Source organism: Rhinatrema bivittatum, chromosome 12, assembly GCF_901001135.1.
Source record: "Rhinatrema bivittatum chromosome 12, aRhiBiv1.1, whole genome shotgun sequence".
Lineage (NCBI taxonomy): Eukaryota > Metazoa > Chordata > Amphibia > Gymnophiona > Rhinatrematidae > Rhinatrema > Rhinatrema bivittatum.
Window position 1 is genome coordinate 53,251,775 of NC_042626.1, and position 18,617 is coordinate 53,270,391.

Genomic DNA, 18,617 nt, shown 5'->3' on the forward strand with positions numbered 1-18,617 from the left:
ACAGAATGTTTCAGAAACATTTTTAGACATGTAATGTTTATTTATTTAAAAAAACTTTTCTATACCGTCGTTAAGTGCTTCTAGATATGATTTAAATAAATAGATCTCTCAAGAGCTTGCTTGAAAATATTTCTAGTTATTGTAAGAAGATCAGTGGAAACAACTTGATTGCTGACTTTCTCCCACTGCTATCAGGAGTACACTATACCCATTGGTCCCGAGTCCATCTGCTACACTCTAGAAAATTCTAGTTATTGTAAGAAGATTAGTGGAAACAACTTGATTGCTGATTTTTTCTTTTGCACAACAGGGTTGCAGGCTTTCAGTAATGAGTAAAAAAAAAAAAATAGCATTTAGAATTCAGAAGTGATCATTGGTGATAGATTCCCTTGCTGGCTTCTGCACCAGGCCAGCAGGGTTGAGGAGAGAACCTAGTCATCACCCAGTAGCGATACCTCTTCAGGATACACAAAAAGCAGTTAGAGTAATTACAAATATTTGCATGACTTTGTTCCATATAAGAATAACCTGCATATTTAGACTGTACTAAAAAACAAAACACATAGACAATGTTCCCCCTAAGGAATAGGTTGCAGTGTGCAAAACGTTTGCTCATGAGCAAAAATGTTTGGTTTCATAACCCTGTGAGCTTTATTTCTTTGTTGCAAAAAGCCTATCAATCCTTAGAGGGAACATTGGAGCAGCATGCACACAAACTCTCTCACATATGTACACTTGTATATTCACTCTCATACTCTATCTCATTCTCACACACTCACTATCATGCTTCTCACTTACTCCCCAGAGTCTCATGCACACTCAGTTCTCCTCCTCTTCCACACACACTCATCTCAGTAACTGCAAATCCTTCACTGCCAAATAATGGGAACACAAACCCTTGCAAAACAAACAAAAAACTCCCCACTAGTGTGTCGCCAAACACCGGCAGGTGTGTCGCGTCTCCTGGTGTCCCACTGCCCGTTGCACTTCCCTTTTCCCAGCCCCCGCGGGCCAATTGGAAGCCTCCTTTCTTCCTACCCCCATTGCCCAATGGGAAGCTCCTTCATTCTGCCTGCCCCCGCGATGGCCAATTGGAAACCTCCTCCCTTCTACCTACCAGTGGGAGTAGGCAGAAGGGAGGAAGCCTTTGATTGGCCAGTGAGGCAGGCATCGCCTAGCCCAGGGGTGGGATGGGAAAAATAGCAGTTTCGAACTCTGACGAAGCAAGGCCGCCACAGCCTGTGGCGGCGAAGAGGAAACCCGACCCCGAAGCAAGGCGGCACAGCCTGTGGCGGCGAAGAGGAAACCCAATCCCGATTGAGGCCACCATGGGAGCCCATTCCCGTGGTGGCGCAAAAAGAAGGCCCGCCGGAGTAAAGCCACGGTGGAACTGGAGCCCATCCCTGCAGTGAAGAAAGAATACGTTTTTGGTGAGCGCGGGTGTGTGTGGGTGTGAATGAGTGCCCGGGTGAGCGCAGGTGTGTGTGGGTGTGAATGAGTGCACGGGTGAGAGTTGGTGTGTGTGGGTGTGAATGAATGTATGGGTGAGAGCTTGTGTGTGTGGGTGTGAATGGAAGCTTGTGTGAGAGCTGGTGTGAATGGGTGCAAGAGCATTTGTGTGTGATCGAGAGCTTGTATATAAGAGACCATGAGTGTGATTGAGAGAGAGCCTGGTCAGGAAGATGACTGGTGTAAGAGAGACAGAGACTGGTCGTGGGGTCTAATTGGAGGTATGTGTGTGAGTGCCTGGTTGTGGGCACTAAGGAAGAGGACTGTGAGGACAGAGCTTCAGCAGCCCTTGCTGCTTCTGGTGAGTGCTATTGGCCTGGAAGGGAAAGGAGGAGAGTTGCTGGAGAGGGAAAGTAAAGGTGGCTTTTTAAATGTATTTTTCTTGATTGACTGCCATTTTAATTATTGGGTATTATGCGATGTCTGCTGTTTTGAAATATTTTATTGATATTTGGACATGTTTTAATAATTTTTATGAGTTTTTAATTGTTGGATATTATTTTGTTCAGCAGCTGTTTTGTAACATTTTTAGTATAGCTTTACAATTATTTCTGTGTGGGGCTCTATAGCAGCTTGGCTTATTCTGTTTTCCCAATAGGAAATGTATTAGTGTTTAGGGCCTGGTTTAATAGTTGTATTTCTTAGATATGATTGTTACTTTTTTATTTATTTATTTAAAGGGGTTTTTTTTTACCGACATTTGTAGGTACATCTGTTTTAGTGTGTTCCATAATACAGGTGTAACTTTGTGCGGGTTAGTTTGTGTGCATTATTGCAAATCTTGAGAGTCTGTTAGGTGCTATATTTCTCTTTCCATTTCTCCAGGGTCGCACTGCATGCAGAGTGGCTTTTTTGGTTTTCCATTCCAGCTTCTGTCTCCATATTTATAATTTGTGGTTTTTCTGTACTTGGTGAAGGTCAGGTCTGGGTGTGTCATTGAGGTAAGGTATTTTACTAGCATGTAGGCATTTGTATCAATCTTATTTGTTGTGTTTTCTCAATAGGATATGCATTAGTGGTAAATTACTGTCTTTTCATAAGGAAGGCTATTTTGCCTGGTAGTAAAAGGAGTTTGTTTTGCTTTTACTGGGATGTCATCAGAACCAGAATATCTTTTTTGTATGGCGAGTTGTACAGGGTAATGCCCTAGATCTGCTCTGCCCTCATTGCTGGGGGTTGAAGGGTTTCCTGTGGATGCAGAGTGCATGTTTACATTTAGCCCTGTGATGGTCACATGTTCAATGTGTCACACATGTGAGAACCATCTGTCAGGTGTGTCCCGGACAAAAAAAGGTGGACAACCACTGCCCTAGAACACTAACTTCCGCCCCATAGCTAACCTCCCATTCATCGCCAAGATCATGGAAAAACTAGTGAACTCTCAACTCTCAGATTTCATCGAAGACAACAATCTTCTCTTCACCCCACAACACGGCTTCAGAAAAAAATCGAGGCACAGAATCCCTCCTCTCCTCGTTGACAGATTATATCTTAATGGGCCTTGACAAAGGAAACTCATTCCTATTGATCCTGTTAGACCTCTCAGCAGCGTTCGACACGGTCAACCACGCCATCCTCCTAAACCAACTCTCGTCTATAGGAATCAGCGGCACCGTCCTATCCTGGTTCAAAACGTTTCTCAATAACAGAGGTTACAAAGTTAAAATCCAAAACAAGGAATCCTCTAGATTTGACTCTGTCATAGGAGTCCCTCAAGGTTCTTCATTATCTCCGACCCTATTTAATATCTATCTTCTTCCTCTCTGCCAACTTCTCACCAACCTCAATCTAAAGTACTTCCTTTATGCAGACGATATCCAAATCATCATCCCCATCAAAGATACATACTCTGAAACTCTTGACTACTGGGAATCATGCCACCTGAAAATCAAACAACTACTAAACAACCTACACCTCATCTTAAACTCTTCTAAGACAGAAATCCTTCTCATTTCTCCGGAAACCAACATCTCCAACTCTACTCTTCCCACCAACCTACCTACCACACAAGTTCGAGACTTAGGAGTGATAATAGACAACCGGCTAAACTTCAAGGCCCATATCAACAAAACAACCAAAGACTGCTTCTATAAACTCCAGGTTCTGAAGAGGATAAGACCTCTTTTCCATGCCCAAGACTTCAGAACGATCATCCAAGCAGTCATTTTTGCAAAATTAGACTACTGCAATTCCCTATTGCTAGGTCTGCCCTCTTCCTACTCCAAACCACTACAGATGATTCAAAACTCAGCAGCTCGATTACTAACAGGCGCAAGAAAGAGAGACCACATATCCCCCATTCTGAAAGAGTTACATTGGCTACCAGTCCACTTCCGTATCATGTACAAAGCCATTTGTGTCATCTTCAAAACTATTCATCAACGCATCTCCCTCGATCTACAAATCCCCCTCCAAGCATACAACTCGACAAGACCTACCAGAAATGTCTACCGAGGCGCCCTCAAAGTTCCCCCTGCGAAAATGACCAAACATATCACTCTAAGAGATCGTGCCACCTCCACTGCTGGCCCTTCTCTGTGGAATTCCATTCCCACAGATCTCAGACTGGAACCCTGCCTCTTAACTTTTAGGAAAGGACTTAAGACTTGGTTATTCAAGCAAGCTTTCCCAGACACAATCTAATATCACGTTATAGATACAAACCAAGGACTTCAAATATTCAGCCATTAATCATGCCATTTTTACATAGCATTTAATTTATTTGTATACCGTTTAACCGTTTATTCTTTCCTATCTCTTCCTTCTTATCCAAGTTCTGCTACCCTTGTTATTTGTAACTGCTCCTTCGATCACCACAGTTCTAGTTGTTGTATTTAATGCACTCCCGTTCCATGTAAACCAGCAAGATATGTGCTCATGATTGCCGGTATATAAAAACCTTAAATAAATAAATAAAATAAAATAAATAAATAATGCACCACCTGCTGGTGTTAACAGGACATACTGCTACAAAGCCCTCCAGAAAAACTACATGCCAGCAGAAATATTGCCCCTCAGTTACACAGGAGGACACAGACAGACCCTTACCTAATACAGAATAAGGAACTACAAATTAGAAACAGAAACATGCAGCCAAAAATAAAATGGAAAACCCAAAAGAACAAAATACAAATATGTAATGCACGTTACCTAAGATAACATATGCCAATCACTAAAAATTCAACATTTTTTTCCTTTACCTTTGCTGTCTGATTTTAGTTTTCTGAGGCTTTTTTTTTTGTTTCCTTTCTTGGTCTTTTGCCAGTTAAGAAAATTAGGTCTTACCTCTGATAATTTTTGTTCCTGTAGTACCAAGGATCAGTCCAGACTCCTGGGTTTTGCCTCCGCACCAGCAGATGGAGACACAGAGCAAGATTTGACAGGCTCTGCCATAAGTACCAGGGTGCCACCCATAGCCTGTCAGTATAACGTAATGTCAAAGCAGAATGCCCCGGAACTGAAAAACTAACTATATACAGGAAGCTCAACCGGGGAACCTTTGGGTCACTGCCCCCAACGAGAGACCTGCCCCAGAAAGAATGTAAACAGCGAATAACTTCACATAATGAACTCCGCCAAAACATCAGTAGAAAAACAGCGGACTCTCAGAGACTGAGAAATATAGTGAGGGTGGGACTCTGGACTGATCCTTGGTACTACAGGAACGAAAATTATCAGAGGTAACACCTAATTTTCTTTTCCCTGTACATACCGGATCAGTCCAGACTCCTGGGATGTACCAGAGCTGAAACTACTTGGGATGGGATCCGGAGAGGCCCGCTCTCAATACGCCTTCTCCGAAATTGCCTTCCCATGCGCCCTGGACATCCAGTCGATAATGACACGCAAAGGTATGCAAGGATTTCCTAGTTGCAGCCCTGCAGATCTCCTGCGGGGAAATCGGTATGCACTCCGCCCAGGAAGCCGCCTGGGATCGCGTCGAATGTGCCCTTAGACCCAGTGGTAGAGGCCTACCACTGAGTAAATACGAGGAGCTTATGGCCTCCTTCAACCAACGAGATATGGTGGCCTTAGAGGCCATATTGCCCCTTTTTGGACCCTTGCAAAGCACAAAAAGGTGATCCGACAAATGAAAGTCATTAGTCACTTCCAGATAGTGTAGGAGCACCCTACACACGTCCAGCTTCTTCAGATCCCTCGAGACTGGATCCGACTCGTCGACATCAGAAAAGGATGGAAGATCCACTGATTCAAATGAAACGAAGAAACCACTTTCGGCAGGAAAGAGGGAACCGTGTGCAAAGTGACTCAGGAGTCAGAGATCCGCAGAAAGGGCTCTCTACAGGACAGAGCCTGAAGCTCAGACACTCTTCGAGCTGACAAAATTGCCATCAAAAACACGGTCTTTATTGTAAGATCCTTAAGAGTCGCCCTTTTTAGAGGCTCAAAAGGTGGTGCACACAGGACCTTGAGGACCACTTTCAAGTTCCAGGAAGGACACGGAACCTTCAAAGGTGGACGCAACTGATTCGCCCCCTTCAAAAACTGGGCAACATCGGGATGAGCCGCCAGGGGCCTCCCTTCGAAATACCCCCAAAAACAACCGAGGGCTGCTACCTGTACTCGCAATGAACCACAGCATAACCCTTTAGCTAAGCCGTCTTGTAGGAAAGCCAAAATAGCGGAAACTGACACCCGGGTGGATGGGATCTAACATTCAATGCACCAAGATTTGAAAACCTTCCACGCTCGCACATACGCCAAGGATGTCGACCTCTTACGCGACCTCAGCAGGGTGGACACCACCGCGTCTGAATAACCTTTGTCTTTTAGCCGTCGCCTCTCAAATGCCATGCCGCTAGATAAAAGCGATCTACCTGATCGAAACACACGGGCCCCTGATGAAGAAGATCCGGTAGGTACAGGAAACACAGCCGTTCCTCCACTGCGAGATTGACGAGATCTGCAAACCACAGCCTTCGAGGCCACTTGGGAGCCACCAGAATTACCTCGGAGGGATGGGCCTCTATTCGACGAAGGATCTTGCCGATCAGAGGCCAGGGCGGGAAGACATACAGAAGAATCGTTGTCAGCCAGGGCAACGCTAAGGCATCCACGCCCTCTGCCCCCGTGTCCCTTCGCCGGGCAAAGAACCGTGGAGCCTTGGCATTCTTGAAGGTAGTCATCAGATCCATGGCCGGCGTGCCCCATCTGTCGCAGATGAGTTGAAAGGCCCTGTCCGCCAGCTCCCACTCTCTGGGATTGAGTTGATGTCGACTCAAGAAGTCTGCATGAATATTGTCGACCCCTGCTATGCGGGACGCCGCTATGCTGATAAGGTGATGCTCTGCCCACTGTGTCAGGAGGCGAGCTTTGAATGCCACCGGCTGACTTCTGGTTCCCCCCTGACGATTGATGTAGGCCACAGTGATCACATTGTCGGAGAGAACCCTGACCGACTTTCCCTGAATCAGGGGGAGAAAAGCCTACAAGGCCAGTCTCACCGCCCTGGTCTCCAGCCAATTGATCGACCAGCGAGACTTGGTCGGAGACCAGCGTCCCTGGACGGACTTCTGCAGACAGACCGCTCCTCAACCGAAGAGGCTCGCAACCGTGGTGACCACCGTCAATTCCGGCGTCACGAGTGGAACTCCTCGAAGGAGGTTGTCCGAACACAGCCACCATCCTAGGCTGGTACGAACCAGATTCGTCAACAGTAACTGGAGGTAGAATTGCTCGGACACTGGACTCCAGCAGGACAGCAACGCTGATTGCAAGGGCCGCATGTGTGTGAAAGACCAGAGGACCAAGTCCAATGTTGAAGCCATGGAGCCTATCATCTGTAGGTAATCCCAAACAGTCGGCAGATGTTTCAGCAGTAAGGACCTGACCTGTCCCTGTAATTTGTGACAGCGCCCCGACAAGAGGAAGACCGCCCCTCGATGCATGTCGAATAAAGCTCCCAAAAACTACAGCGACTGTGAGGGAGTGAGGTGACTCTTGGCGGTGTTTACTACTCAACCCAGAGATTGCAAACGCTGAAGCACGCGACTGATCGCCGAATGACAGAGGGACTCTGATTTCGCTCGAATCAACCAATCGTCCAGGTATGGGTGCACCAACAATCCCTCCCGCCGTAGCTGAGCCGCCACGACCACCATGATCTTGGTGAAGGTTCTGGGAGCCGTCGCCAGTCCAAATGGCAACACCTGAAACTGATAATGTTTTCCCAAGACGTAGAACCGGAAATGCTTCCGATGATCCTTCCTGATTCCGATGTGCAGGTATGCCTCCGTGAGATCCAGAGACGCCAGGAATTCTCCCGGACGCACTGAAGCAATTATGGACCGCAACGTTTCCATGCGAAAACTAGGAACCCGCATGCATCTATCGACGCACTTTAGGTCTAGGATGGGACGAAAGGCTCCTTCCTTCTTTGGTACGACGAAGTATATGGAGTAATGTCCTTTTCGTTGCTCCAGGGGTGGTACAGGTACAATTGCTCCCAGGTCCAGCAGACAAACCAAGGTCTGCTGGACTGCTTGACGTTTGTCTGCGTACCCGCACGGAGATGGGAAAAACCGAGGACGGGGTTGGCATGCAAAATCTAAAGCGTAGCCGTGTCTTATCACAGAGAGCACCCATTGATCCATCGTGATTGTGGTCCATTCCTCGTAGAAGCGAGTCAATCTGCCCCCTACCCTGAGTACGGAGGAATGGACCGGCCGGACATCATTGTGCGGACTTAGCACCAGGGGTCGATTGGGAAGAAGCAGGCCTGCCAAAGCATCTGCCTCGAAAGGGCTGAGGCTGCTGCCTGCCCCCCCCTCCCCCTCGACCGGAAGGAAGGGGAAGGAGTATCTGAACGAGAGGTACGGGCTCTGCGATTTCCCCGAAACCTTGACCTAGAGGAGAAAGTGCCCCTGGGACGCACTTTGTCCTCCGGAAGACGATAGCCCTTATTCTCGCCCAAGAGCTGAATCATGTCGTCCAATTCCTTCCCAAACAAAAGCTTACCCTTTAAGGGTAAGGAGCCCAGCCTGGACTTAGATGCTTCGTCCGCGGACCAGTTCCGCAACCATAATAGCCGCCTCGCTGAGACAGCCGAAACCATGGAACGTGCGGAAGTTCGCAGAAGGTCATACAGAGCATCCGCACTATAAGCCACAACTGCCTCAAGGCGGCCAGCCTGTCGGGCTTCCTCCTCCGACAGGCCTTCGTTGGCGAGGAGCTGTTGAACCCAACGCAGACCGGCCCTTAGTGCGAAATTACTACAAATTGCCGCTCGTGCCCCGAGAGCGGATACTTCGAATATCTTCTTCAGCTGAACCCCCAGTTTCCGATCCTGGAGATCCTTCAGCGCCGTGGTCCCCGTGACCGGAATAGTAGTCCTCTTTGTCACCGCTGGTATAGCTGCGTCCACCTTGGGGACATGCAGAACTTCCAAAGCTTCCTCGGGCAACGGATAAAGCTTATCCATAGCCTTCGTGACCTTCAACCCCAAGTCCGGGGTGTCCCATTCTCGATGTGTCGTCCCCTGCCCCTTCCCCCGGGAGCCCTGCCGGGGGGACCGACCGCAGGACCGGTCTTTGAGGGGAGAGGGAGGGCGGCAAATTTCTGCCCCCCCTCCCCCCCCCCGTAATCGGCGCCGCGATCGGAACCGCTGGTGGAGCCAGCGTCAAAATGGAGGCTTTTGCCGTGCCGGCCGGGAGCTGCCTGGGGAGGGACGCAGGGAGCTCCCGAAGGCAATCGTCATGGTGCTCCATTGAACCACCCTCCCCCCCCCCCGAGCCGACCCCGATGTCCCTTCGCCGCCAGGAATGCAGGCTGAGCAAGGCCCATCCCTGGAAAGACGTGCGTGTGCCAAGCCACAGGCCACACCACGTGGCATCGCGAATTGGGCCGCGCCGCAAATCAAAATCAAAATAACAAAAGGAAAATTAAACTCTCGGGGGGGACCGCGAGAAACGGAATCGCCGGACCACCGCCGCTGAAGCCGGAACGAAGCATGCCAAACGCTTACCTCTTTTTTTTTTTTTTTTTTTTTTAAGACGCTGTCCCTGGGCAAGTGCTGAAGCGGTCTGGCTGGGGTGAGTGAGCCGGGCTCCCCAGTATCACCCTGGCTGGGCCGGCACTAACCTGCAGGGTCCTCAACCCTAAGCCTCAGCAGCCTACCGACCAGGGGGGATGGTCCCCTCAGGACCTGGCAACCCCCTGGGAGGCTCAGACCTGTGCTGATCTCCAAAACTTGTTTGTTTTTTTTAAACTTAAAGGGAGAAAAGGAAACAAACCCTAACTAACTAAAGGAATCCGTTCTCCTCCCTTACACTCTTGTTATTATTTTAAATCAGTGAAGACTGTGGGTTAAGCACCCGGCCATCTGCTGGAGACAGAGTAATACTGACAGGCTGTGGGTGACACTCTGGTACTTATGGCAGAGCCTGTCAAATCTTGCTCTGTCTCCATCTGCTGGTGCAGAGGCAAAACGCAGGAGTCTGGACTGATCCGCTACCTACAGTGAACCTTGTTTTTCTGTTTCTTCTCTCTCCATCTGTCTTCTTCCCTTTCTCCCTCAAACATACACTCGCTCATTCTCACACACTCTCTCTCTCTTTCCCACATGCTATCTTATACACACAGCTCTCACTTTCATATGCTCTCTCATATACATACACACTGGGTCTCTTTCACATGCTGTCACACACACATTTCTCTCACTTTCACATGTTCTTTTTCACATACACATACATGCTATCTCTCAAACACACAGAGGCTCTCATATGCTGTCTCACAAAATACAGGCTCACTCCCACACACAATCTCTCAACTCACTCTCATACACACACACTCTACAGGGTCTCAGCCTCTAGACCTCCTCTTCACAGGTGCCACAAGATGGGCTCTGTGGCGGCCCTGATCTTCTTGGGCCATTGCAAGATAGGATCTGCAGCAGTCCTGCTACTGGGCCTCCTTCTCAAGCTGCTAGGAGATGGGATCTGCAGTGGCCCTACCACAGATGCTGCTCCTCTTCCTTCCTGCTCATGTGGCTCCAGCAATGTTTTTCTTCCAAGGCCATGCAGGCAGAAAGGAGAAGGAGGACCTGGAGGTTTGGGGATCTCTTGTTTTCTTTGGGTCATGGTGGGATGAGCTCCACCATGGCTCCAATCTTCCTGCGCTGGGGATAAAAGTAGCGAGGCTGTGCATGCACACAGGTTAGAGGGACAGTGCACTTAGGAAAGCTGGCCTGATGACTCATTGGCAGAGGTATGTGCTGCTGTGCAAGAGAACAGTCTTCGATTTTTGAGCCTGCTGGAGCAGGGATGAGGCAGAGTTAATGTTCTTATCCCCTTGGGGAGAGGGGTCACAGCCATTGCACAATGGCAGCACCTAATGGTGCATATCTGTACCAAATTCTAGAAGGAACCACAGTCTAAGGCCCCCAATTGAATGACTGTCACTGCAATAGTTAGGCTAGATAAAAGGGGGAGGTAACAATGGAGAAGGGTGGCAGGGGAAGCTCCAGGAAGCCGCGAATTAAAATTAAATGTTGCCATAGTCCAACAGAAGCCAGATCCAATCAAGATGGAAGCCCAAAAGGAACAGGAGGAAACAGACGGGCAGAACAGCAAACGTATATGGGAGGTTCTTTGCCCCATCAGTGCTATCCTCTTCAGCCCCAAGGAGAGTTCTGCTCATGTTCCCTGATGATCAGACTAGACCCTGCTCCACTTAAGACCATAGTGCCTAACTATTAACTGGGGATAGCTCAGATACAAGAAGCTCTTACCAGGCGGGTTACCTTTTGCTGTCCATCTTCCTGAGCTCTCTTCTTTCGGTTTCTATACCCTCTACTTTGCACGATGTCACATTCTCTAATCAACTGCTCATTAGTACTGGATTCTGCCTGCTTCTTAGAATAATCTTGACTTGATGAAACTATAAGAAAACAAAATTGTATTTGAATTATTTAAAAAAAAAAAAAATCTTTTATCAGTTACAACTATTTAAACATTTTAACCAGGTTTAGCAAACTCAAGGCCCTCATGCTATGGATTTGCATTATTCATAAAAAGCAAATTAGTTTAGAGGATTTCTTAGGCCCTGCCTGGGAGGGTGTGTTTGTTGCTCTTTGCAGGTTTAGTTGGGAGTGAAAGAGCAGTGAAAATGCGTGTTATGTTATGGGACTTTTCTGTTATTTAGTTTACCTAAATAAAGAATCAAGCCTGCAGTTTTCTCTTTAGTCTTGCTACAAACTGATGAAGAAAGATGTACATGATCTACAGAAACCTAGTATTTAATAGCAGTTTTGCTTCCATCATGAACCTATGTTAGGATTTTTTAATATGCTAGTTTATCTACTTTATGTTTACAAACTAGCGGTACCCGGCCATGCGTTGCAGTGACAGAGTCAGGTTCTTTACCCTTCCTCCCCCTTGCTCATTTACCTCAGTCACTCATCCTCCTCCCCCCACTCCAACTCTCTCCCCTCACACTCACCTCTCCCCTGACACTCACCTCCCCCCTGACACTCACCTCCCCCCTGACACTCCCCTCCCCTCACTGTCATCTCCCCCCACCTACTGCCTACCCTTCAGATCAGAAAACCTTTGTCTTTCTATTTCTGTGGGAACCCCCCACCCCCCAAAAAAAAAAAAACAACCCAATCCCAACCCTTTAAATCAAATAATAACCCCCCACCCTCCTGTCCCCTCCCAAGACCTGGGAAATTAAAATTGTTGGTGCTATATGTGGCCTGTCCCTGGGCGTCTGTGCGCGTTATGTAGCCAAATAGGGGAGTGCCTAACCAAATTTGCACTTCCAAATTTGTTTTGTGGTCTGGGGAGGGCTATTTTGGTGCGTTCCCGAGATCATGCAAGTTTAGTGTATGTATTTGTGTGTGAACCTCCCCCTTTCCCCAAAAAACAACCCTATGAGAAAAGTTCTCTTAAACTAACCACCCCACACTCTCCTGCCCCCCCTCCCCCAGCCCTGCAAAAAACAGTAGCCCCCCCCTGCCCCCCCCCCCCCCCAGAGTTGTTGAATGAATGAAACCTGCCCCTCCCTCGTGACCCCTAACCAAGATGTTCGGAATAATTTCATCACCACCCCCCACCCTCCAGACCCCCCCCAAGACCTGATAAAAATGTCAGTCGTGGAGCGGGCGTTCAGGAGCGGTCCAGGAGCGATGTATTGGCGTTGGTCCATCGGCTGCGAGCACTGAAACGGGTTCCGACGGCCCTTTGCCCTTACTATGTCAGTGGGGTGGAGCAATGGCAGCGGTAGGTCCTCTGACAGAGTAAGGGCAAAGGTCCGCCGGCTGCCAGTCCTGAAAATGGCACCGAGGGGCCCTCGCCCTTACTATGTCACATGGGCTACTGCTGCCATTGGTGTCCCCGAGTGGCATAGTAAGGGAAAGGGCCGTCGGCGCCATGTTGATTGCTGGCAGCCGACGGCCATAGTGCAGGAGATGTGTCCCGGACCGGTCCTGGCCCCCCGCTGAAGCCTCCCGGACTTCTGTCAGGTTTTGTGTGTGTTGTGAGGGCCTGGGAAGTAAATAAATTTGGCATGTGTGTGGGGGGTGTGAGGAGGGTGGGGGGTGTATTTTATCTGTAAAGGAAATAGTTATCTTCCGGCGAAAAAAGTGCGCGAATGTGTTAAAATGGAAGTGAAACGTGGACCTGGACTGGCGAAATGATTAGTGTAGCGTGTGTTAGTGTAAGGTGTAACAGATGGCACTTACATCCAGCAGATGTCGCTGTTTTCTTGAAACATTTTTTAAACCTATTTTACCTGTCACAGGTGTGACATATCTGTAATGTAAGTACAGAAGAACCTTCCTGTATGCGAAATGAAGGTTGTGTCCAAATTTGAAAGCAATCGGTTCAGTGGTTTCTGAGATTAGTGATTTTGTCCAAACTATTTAACATTTTTATTTATATAGATATGTGGAGTAATGGAGAAATTACTTACCTGATGATTTCGTTTTCCTTAGTGTAGACAGATGGATTCAGGACCAATGGGTTGCGCTCCCCTGCCAGCAGATGGAGACGGAGTCGGGTTTCAAAGCTGACATCACCCTAGATACACTCCTGCAGTGACTTCAGCCCCTTCAGTTTCTCTTCAAAAAGCACTGTGGACATATTGAAAAACTTGATTAAAACGTGATTAAAATTGGATAACTGTAACTGTACACAACCAAACATAAGTTTGGTTGCGTACAGCAATATTATAGATGCCCTGATCTAGGTATTGGGGATGGCTTACCTGTAATCTCTTGGAATCAATATTCACCTCATGGGCAAGTCCTTGCCACCGTTCTTGGGCAGCCATGGGCGGGATGCTGAGTCCATCTGTCTACACTAAGGAAAACGAAATTATCAGGTAAGTAATTTCTCCATTTCCTAGCATGTAGCCAGATGGACTCAGGACCAATGGGATGTACAAAAGCTACTCCCGATCGGGGCAGGAGGCTGCCCATGATATGGTTAGCACTGCCCTTGCAAAGGTTGCATCCTCTCTGGCCCGAACATCCAGGCGATAGAACCTGGAGAAGGTGTGCAAGGAAGACCACTTCTGGGCCCTAGTGGAATGAGCTTTCACCTGAAAGGGTAATAGCTTTCCTGTCTCTACATAAGCTTCCGTGACCACCTCCTTGATCCAGCGAGCTATGGTTGCATGCAAAACTGGTTCGCCTTGCCTCCTTCCACCAAGAAGAACAAACAGGCGGTCCGTCTTGCATGCTGGTTCTGAGAGTGCCAGATACCGAACTAAAAGCCTACTGATGTTTAAATGGTGGAGAAGTCAGTAGTCTTCTGTGTCCTTGTACCTATCTAGGGATGGTAAGGAAATGGCCTGATTCAAGTGAAACTCCAAGACCACCTTGGGCAAGAAGGTTGGAATGGTGTGAAGCTGTAACACTCCTGGAGTCATCCGGAGGAAAGATTCCCGACATGACAATGCCTGTAATTCAGAGATGCGATGAGCTGAGCATATCGCCATCAGGAACACTGTTTTCAGCGTCAACAGGTGCAAGGAGAGACTGCGCAGTGGCCGAAATGAAAGCCCTGCTAAAAAGTCCAATACTAGATTAAGATTCTACAGGGGAACTGGCCACTGTAGGGGTAGTCGGAGGTGTTTTGCCCTTTTTAGAAAACGGGCCATGTCTGGATGTGCCGACAGGTGGGTTCCATTCACCTCTCCTCTGAAACAGGAGTGTGCCACTATCTGGACCTTCAAGGAGTTAAGGGACAACCCTTTATTCAGGCCGTCCTGTAAAAATTCCAGAATCTGAGGTATTTGGCCATCTGAGGGGCAACCCTGCGTTCCTTGCACAAGGCCTCAAATATTCTCAGAGTCACACATATGCTAAGGATGTCAAGAACTTCTACGTGCCGAGCAAGGTGGAAATTACTGCTGCAGAATATCCACGCTTCAGCAGGCGAGCCCTCTCAAGGGCCAGACCGTAAGACAAACCAGAGTTGGATGAATGTGTAGGACCGGGCCTTGTTGGAGCAGGTCCCTGTACAGTGGAAGGCATAGGTGGGTTTCCTCCAGAAGCTTCTGCATGTCTGCATACCACAGGCATTTGGGCCAATCTAGGGCCACTAGAAGGATTAGTCCCCTGTAGCGCTCAATCTTGTGAAGGACCTTGCCCAGAAGGGGCCACGTAGGGAAGGCGTACAGTAAGTCCTCCTCTGACCAGGCCTGAACAAGGGAGTCGATCCCTAGGGATCGCTCATCTCTTCTGCGACTGAAGAATCAGGAGACCATCGCATTGTGAGATGTGGCTAGCAGGTCGATGGATGGGAAGCCCCAGCGATCTACCAGCAGCTAAAGGCTCTGGCCAATGCCTATTCTCCTGGATCCAGACTCTCCCTGCTTAGAAAGTCTGCTCTGACATTGCCTTTTCCTGTGATGTGGGAGGCCAAGATCATCCATAGGTTCAATTCCACCCATTCTATAAGAGGATCTACCTCCAGGGACACTTGCTGGCTCTTGATTCCACCCTGGTGGCTGACGTAGGCTACCATTGTTGCGTTGTCTGACATCATGCGGACCGCCTGACCCTGAAGCCTGTGGCTGAATCATAGGCATGCTAATCTGACTGCCCGGGCTTCCAGGTGGTTTATGTTCCAGCACGCCTCTTCCTTGTTCCAATGCTCCTGGGTAGCCAGTTAATGACAGTGAGCTCCTCACCCCCGGAGGCTCGTGTCAGTCATGAGAACTAGCCAATTCGGAGGGGACAGGCTTATACCCTTACTCAGGTGAGCTTCCTGTAGCAACCACTGAAGCCAAGAACATACTTCCATAGGTAGGTGGAGGCAAATTGAATAGTCCTGGGACAGCGGGTTCCAACATGACAGCAGGGAGCGTTGGAGTGGACGAATGTGTGCCCTTGCCCACGGTACTACCTCCAGGGTTGACGCCATCAGACCGAGGACCTGAAGATAGCTCCATACCTGGGGCAAATTGTGTTAGTCTACAGGCGCACTTGGCACATCATCTTCCTTACCCTCGAGGATAGGAGGAAGACCTTGTCCTGTTTGGTGTTGACCCGGACTCCCAAATACTCTAAGGATTGGGAGGGCTTGAGACTTCTCTTGTCCATGTTCACGACCCAACCAAGCTCCTGAAGCAGGGACATCACCCTGTTGGTCACCTGGAGACTCTCTTCTAATGACTTCACCTGGATCAACCAGTCATCCAAGTATGGGTGCACTAGGATTCCTTCTTTCCTCAGTGCTGCTGCCACGACCATCATGATTTTGGAAAATGTTCTGGGGGTGGTGGCCAGGCCGAAGGGCAGCACCCGGAACTGATAATGGCGGCCCAGCACCGCAAAGCATAGGAAACGTTGGTGGTCTTGTCGGATTGGAATATGAAGGTAAGCCTCAGAGAGATCCAGGGAGGTTAAGAACTCTCCTGGTTGTACAGCCATCATGATGGAGCATAGAGTTTCCATGCAGAATTAAATTACTTGTAGAATTCGGTTGATGCTCTTGAGGTCCATGATGAGGGCAAAAGGAACCTTCCTTCTTGGTTACAATGAAATAGATGGAACATCCTACGTATTTTCCTGGGGCGTAGGTAATGAAATTATAGCCCTCAAATTGAAAAGCCTTATCAGGTGGATCCCACTGCCAGCTTCTTGTGCTGGGAGTGGCACGGAGCCATGAATATGTCTTGAGGGATGCTGCGAAACTCTAGAGCGTATCCTCGTATGATATTCTGGAACAAAATGAAAACGATTGATGACTGAGCTAAAAATGACTCACGTGAAAGCAAGAAAACCTATGTTGCTTGCATATGTGCATAGCGTCACTCTCTCTAAGAGAAAAAAAAAACCCCAGAAGAGAGACACCTGACCTTTGTTGGCATTTTGATGATTTAAAATCATGTTCCTATACTAGATAAGGGAGAGTTCTTATGGGATTCCGTACTACCATAATGTCATTGTCCATGGTGGAGGTCAGATGTCCAAAGCCAAAGGTGGCCATAGATAATTATTGAATTATTGAAAATAATTCCCAAAGTCCGTGCTTAAAAACAGCCCGCTTAGTACCTGATTTACTAAGGGTTTTCCCATAGATGCAAAATGGCAGAAAAGCCTTAATGAATCTGGTCCTTAGTTTGCTTTTTGAAAAATGGCCCCCCTTTTATGTCTGTTACCATGAACCATACATGCACATATTTTTCTGTGTCATTACAACATTTATCAAGCTGATACTCTCTTTACAGATCCAAGGAAATGTCTCATTTCTTAGGTTAACAATTGTCACTTGGCTGATAGAGCACCAGGAAATGTATTTTAAACTAAATTGAACAATCCAAAAGGCTAAACAGAAAACCATGTTTCAAAGTACTGATAGGAACAGCATGGGAGATTGTTACAGGATTCATAGCAATGTATAAGTCTTCTTATGTTTTGGTAATTTTAGCTTCATTCCCTGCAAGTCAGTTTCTCTGCCTCCCCCCTTCCATTTCTTCCTCCTCTCCTTGGTTAGTCACATTCTCCTCTCTTCTCTATTGATATTTAAATCTCTAATTTCCTATCATGTAGACAGATGGATTCAGGACCAGTGGGTTATATAGTTCAGCCACAGACTGCAGGGTCAAGTGGTCCGAGTGTTGGCAGATAACACAACGACAGTGGCCTGCATCAATTGACAGGAAGGAACCAAGAGTCATATGAAATAGACCAACTTATGGCAGAAGGACATCTATAGATGATCTCGGCCTCTCCCATTGCAGGAAAAGTCAATGTCGAGCAGATTTTCTCAACAGGGAGAGTCTAGATCCAGGAGAATGGGTGTTGTCGGACAAGGCGTTTCAGCTGATAGTGACTTGCTGGGGCCTTCCATTCTTAGACCTGCTGACGACTTCTAGCAATGTGAAGGTTCCTCAATTCTTCAGTTGCAGGAGAGATCCATGGTCCCTGGGCATAGATGCTCTCGTACAGGTCTGGCCGGAAGCCAAATTGCTTTATGCCTTTGTGACCCTTGTTGGGCAGGAAAATTTGCAGGATTGAAGGCCACAGGGGGCTGATACTCCTGGTGGCACCGGATTGGCCCAGACAACCGTGGTATGCGGATTTGCGAGGACTCCTGGTGGAGACCCCCCTTCGTCTTCTGCCACACAAAAATCTGTTGAGGCAGGGACCTGTCCTTCATGGAGACTTATGGTTTGGCCCTTCAGTTGGCTCACTTGTTGGATATTCTAAGAATTGTATTGGTCTCTGCCTTATTTATTTATTATTATTATTTGCCTTATTTATATGTTTAAAGTTGAGCTCAGTTTGTTTTCTTCTTTATTATAGACCAATTGTTTGATTTGTTCCAAGATTTGTTCCATGTAAACTGCCAGCCGGCGGTAGTTATTACTGTTACCTGTGAACCGGAGTGATATGTATTGTATACAGGAACTCCCGGTATATAAAAACCATAAATAAATAAATAAATAAATAAATAAATGAGGGCAAAAGGAACCTTCCTTCTTGGTTACAATGAAATAGATGGAACATCCTACGTATTTTCCTGGGGCGTAGGTAATGAAATTATAGCCCTCAAATTGAAAAGCCTTATCAGGTGGATCCCACTGCCAGCTTCTTGTGCTGGGAGTGGCACGGAGCCATGAATATGTCTTGAGGG

The 18,617-nt window shown here is 47.8% G+C and overlaps 1 protein-coding gene across 4 annotated transcripts in view; it reads right to left on the minus strand.

Annotated features, from left to right (window-relative positions):
• BRCA1 (BRCA1 DNA repair associated) overlaps nucleotides 1–18,617 on the minus strand; it is a 218,592-nt gene that overhangs the window by 122,659 nt on the left and 77,316 nt on the right. For 3 of the 4 annotated variants that reach the window (XM_029573187.1, XM_029573189.1, XM_029573186.1), the window contains exon 6: nucleotides 11,258–11,406. In XM_029573187.1, coding sequence (XP_029429047.1) covers nucleotides 11,258–11,406 — 149 coding nt within the window. The remainder of the gene's footprint in view (nucleotides 1–11,257; nucleotides 11,407–18,617) is intronic. The other variant, XM_029573188.1, reaches the window with a different exon arrangement.